Below are 4,460 nucleotides of genomic sequence, written 5' to 3' on the forward strand. Positions count from 1 at the left end.
TGTTACTAGTAAAATCTAGGAATTGTTCAGCTATCGCTGCCAGTACAAAATAGGTTTAGTTTTGTAAACACATCCATTGCCTACAATACAGATTTAGGAGTATCTATCAAGCTGTTGCTGTTGGTGCCATTACAATGTGTGACGGAGTTCTGAAAGGGATTAGAAACTCCCCGTCTCAGTTTGGAGACTTGTAATAAAAGTACATTTCCCCCAAGCAACGGTGTTTTCCACTGGCATATTTAATGCAATGTCGCCATCTAGCGGCCTATTGTAAGGAGTCACTTTATGCTGAAACGCAAAGCTGTAAGAGCCATAAACAGAGGGACCCATAATGAACGCCCACTGACACAAATCTACAAACACGCAGGAGTAGGACTGATGATATGTCAGGGAGTCCACTTTAATCTCCCTTCTCCCTAATCGCGGAATAGTTTAATGAATCACTGCAGCGGATAGAGCGCTAATAGTACCACTTATATAAAAGCAGATCTAGTTCCGTCTCTATAATCTGTGAGGATGGAAATTTTGGCGCCCAGTTTGAACTCAGGAACAGTTAATTTTGTCGTCCAATCAGAATGCGGATAAAAAGCAGCGAATCAAAATGAGTAAAGAGAACGGGCCAATCAGAATGAGTACAGAGAATGGGCCAATCAGAATGAGTACAGAGAACGGGCCAATCAGAATGCGCCCTGCGGCCTATAAATAGAAGACTGTGGCCCTTTGTATTCATTCGATTTTCCTTTCTGTGATCGCGAAGACATGGCCAGAACTAAGCAGACCGCCCGTAAATCCACCGGAGGCAAGGCTCCCCGCAAGCAGCTAGCCACCAAAGCTGCCAGGAAGAGCGCTCCAGCTACCGGCGGAGTGAAGAAGCCTCACCGTTACCGGCCGGGAACTGTGGCTCTCCGGGAGATCCGCCGTTATCAGAAATCCACTGAGCTGCTCATCCGCAAGCTGCCCTTCCAGCGTCTTGTCCGTGAGATCGCTCAGGATTTCAAGACTGATCTGCGCTTCCAGAGCTCTGCCGTCATGGCTTTGCAAGAGGCTAGCGAGGCTTACCTGGTGGGTCTCTTTGAGGATACCAACCTGTGCGCCATCCACGCCAAGAGGGTCACCATCATGCCCAAAGACATCCAGCTGGCCCGTAGGATCCGAGGAGAGAGAGCTTAAACTTTTAACCTGCTCACACAAACACCACAAAGGCTCTTTTAAGAGCCACCAAATCTGCACTCGAATGAGCCTAAATCCTTCCCCCTCCATGTAGCCCTTTTACACCTGTGTGAATATAATCCTAAACACAGGAACTGCCATGAGTGCTTTCAGTTACTCGGACGGAAGAAATAGCTGACTTGGAGCTATTTAGTGAATAACCGTCTAAGGGAAGAATAGCAAGCACGGAATTCAAATGTAAAATTTGCAGTTTAGAATCTTAAAATTCTATTAAATAACCCCCTGCCGTCTCTTCCAACTAGATTACACAGTATTTCTCATTGTTTATATTTATTCAGTGGTTGAAATCAGCCTGAAACGGATGATATAATTTTTTTTTTTTTTAATGGTGCAGAGTCAGTGGTAAGATCATTCAGCTCAGTTAGGAAATAGTGGGTGGCTCTTAAAAGAGCCTTTGGGTATGAAGAATCTGTGTTTGATGATTTACTTGCTCTTTGACTTGTGGCTCTCGGTTTTCTTGGGCAGCAGCACAGCCTGGATGTTGGGCAGGACACCTCCCTGTGCGATAGTCACTCCTCCCAGCAGTTTGTTGAGCTCTTCGTCGTTACGGACAGCGAGCTGGAGATGGCGGGGAATGATGCGGGTTTTCTTGTTATCTCTGGCGGCATTGCCTGCCAGCTCCAGGATCTCAGCGGTCAGGTACTCCAGCACTGCAGCCAGATAGACGGGGGCACCGGCTCCCACCCGCTCTGCATAATTCCCCTTCCTCAGCAGACGATGGACTCTGCCGACTGGGAACTGAAGGCCAGCTCGGGATGAGCGAGTCTTCGCCTTTGCACGGGTCTTTCCTCCTTGCTTTCCACGGCCTGACATGTTGGTTGTAGAATGTCGCTGTTAATCATGACTCCTCCCCCCTTTACACGGGCTATTTATAGACACACTCTGCTCTGTGATTGGATGGCTTTACAAGCAGCCAATTAGACACTCGCTGTACAGAGAACCAATCAATTGCTGAAACTATGACATCGTTATGTCACCTGTCTGTGTTGACCAATCCCATCACGGGAAGTGGAAGGGCTTGATTTGCATGGCATGCCTATAAATAGAGCCGCCGGAGCGCGCAGACCGTCATTGTATATCCAGCAAACAGGGTAGATCATGCCTGATCCAGCCAAGTCTGCACCAGCCGCCAAGAAAGGCTCTAAGAAAGCCGTGACCAAGACTCAGAAGAAAGATGGCAAGAAGCGTAGGAAGACCAGGAAGGAGAGCTATGCCATCTACGTGTACAAGGTGCTGAAGCAGGTCCACCCCGACACCGGTATCTCCTCCAAGGCCATGGGGATCATGAACTCCTTTGTTAATGATATCTTTGAGCGCATCGCAGGAGAAGCCTCTCGCCTGGCTCACTACAACAAGCGCTCCACCATCACTTCCCGGGAGATCCAGACCGCCGTGCGCCTGCTGCTACCCGGAGAGCTGGCAAAGCACGCCGTGTCCGAGGGCACCAAGGCTGTCACCAAGTACACCAGCGCCAAGTAATCGCCTTATTCCCCCCCTCTGTTAACACAAAGGCTCTTTTAAGAGCCACCCACATGGTCTGTCTCAGAGCTTTAATCCTCCTCATCTAAACCATCCAGTATTAGGTATCCATGCTGTCTCCCAATTATCTATCTAGTAAGTCACACACACAAATCATGTCTCTTGCTCTATTCATGCACGGCTTAGTCTTTCTCCAATCGCTATTTGCCAACTGCCTGTTCAACGATGCTTTAACTAAATTAAATCATTAAAACCTTTTTTTGCCTCAAAATAGTCACATTACGAGCTGTCCCCAGCTCTGAAAACACGCGCAATTCATTATTGGTCTCCGATCAGAATATCATGAATCCTGAAGTGCTCACAAGGGAAATGCTCTTCTCTCTGCTCAGCTTCACTGGGGGGATCCCACAGATTACCACAAGGTGGCGGCAATGGATCGCACTTAGTGCTTCCCGCGGGTTTCGTTAAAGAGCACAGAGTACGTGCACACGAAACGGATGGGGTTAAAGGCTTCTTTACAACGAACTGCGGAGTATTACAAACGGGTTACACGAACCCTCAGTGAAGGCAGAAAAGAGGATGTGCAGTGACCGGCGGGTGCTCTCTCCAGTGTAACCAAGTAAGAGGAAAGCAGCATTAAAGCGTGCTAACACACACACACAGTATGTAAAGCGGGCAGTGCAGTGACAGACAAAGCTCTATTAAGATTGGGTGGGTGGCCCTTAAAAGGGCCTTTTATAGAGGATCACGGAAACCGGGTGCAGCTTAATTTTAACCTCCGAAGCCATAAAGAGTGCGGCCCTGGCGCTTAAGAGCGTAGACTACATCCATGGCGGTCACAGTCTTCCTCTTGGCATGCTCGGTGTACGTGACAGCGTCGCGGATGACATTCTCCAAGAAGACCTTGAGCACTCCGCGGGTTTCCTCATAGATGAGACCGGAGATTCGCTTGACACCTCCTCTGCGAGCCAAGCGGCGAATTGCAGGCTTGGTAATACCCTGGATATTATCACGGAGAACCTTCCTGTGACGCTTAGCGCCACCTTTCCCGAGACCCTTTCCGCCTTTGCCTCTTCCAGACATGACTTGCTTCTGTAATGATGACAGACGAATGAAGAGCCCGAGTCCCGAGCGAGGCTTTATATAGCGTGCGGACGGACCTGATGGGGAACTGCACAACAACTAGGAAGGGCGAAAGAGTGAGTGGCTGGCAGTGAAGCCACGCCCACTCATTGTCCTTTTGGCGCTCAAAACGAAAGCCATATACAGACTCTCCTGTGAGAGCACGTGGGTGAGGGGCAGATACCAAATCACTGCTCAGATTGTAAATTGTGACTCAATATGTGTAGTATTAGTAATAGTATTTAAACCACATATACTTAGAATGTAGCTTTAACAGACTCTCTTTGCCTAGAGAAATGTTTGTTTTTGGTTGGCAACATCTTCTTATATATTGTTCCGAGTAAAGGAATGCAGTCTTACCATGTCTTTGTATCATTAATCCCGGCAGTAGGTATAGCTCAAGCAGATGTTGTTGGAGATTACAGTCAGTAGAAAAAAAACTGTTTATCCTACCTAAATTCTGGTTGCATATTGTTCAACATGTGAATATCAGCCAACTTGTAGATAAAGGAGGTATGGTATTTAGCAGGAAATATATTGCAACTGTAGCTCAAAAGTCGAATCTGTAACAATTGTAGCAGATGAACTAGCAGCACAGGGTGTCAGTCAGAAATGACTTGAAACTAACA

General features: G+C 47.7%; 3 protein-coding genes across 3 annotated transcripts; 1 reads left to right on the forward strand and 2 right to left on the reverse strand.

Moving 5' to 3' along the window:
- Positions 1 to 1,577: 1,577 nt before the first annotated feature.
- LOC134601277 (histone H2A type 2-C) lies at positions 1,578 to 2,050 on the reverse strand. Its single transcript, XM_063445750.1, has one exon. It carries the CDS (start codon positions 2,041 to 2,043, stop codon positions 1,654 to 1,656), a length of 390 nt encoding a protein of 129 aa, XP_063301820.1. The 5' UTR covers positions 2,044 to 2,050; the 3' UTR covers positions 1,578 to 1,653.
- A 263-nt stretch (positions 2,051 to 2,313) lies between these two features.
- LOC134601278 (histone H2B-like) lies at positions 2,314 to 2,738 on the forward strand. Its single transcript, XM_063445751.1, has one exon. It carries the CDS (start codon positions 2,329 to 2,331, stop codon positions 2,707 to 2,709), a length of 381 nt encoding a protein of 126 aa, XP_063301821.1. The 5' UTR covers positions 2,314 to 2,328; the 3' UTR covers positions 2,710 to 2,738.
- A 723-nt stretch (positions 2,739 to 3,461) lies between these two features.
- On the reverse strand, positions 3,462 to 3,808 carry LOC134601279 (histone H4). The gene has a single exon (XM_063445752.1). It carries the CDS (start codon positions 3,790 to 3,792, stop codon positions 3,481 to 3,483), a length of 312 nt encoding a protein of 103 aa, XP_063301822.1. The 5' UTR covers positions 3,793 to 3,808; the 3' UTR covers positions 3,462 to 3,480.
- Positions 3,809 to 4,460: the final 652 nt, after the last annotated feature.

Source organism: Pelobates fuscus, chromosome 3 (genome assembly GCF_036172605.1).
Source record: "Pelobates fuscus isolate aPelFus1 chromosome 3, aPelFus1.pri, whole genome shotgun sequence".
Classification (NCBI taxonomy): domain Eukaryota; kingdom Metazoa; phylum Chordata; class Amphibia; order Anura; family Pelobatidae; genus Pelobates; species Pelobates fuscus.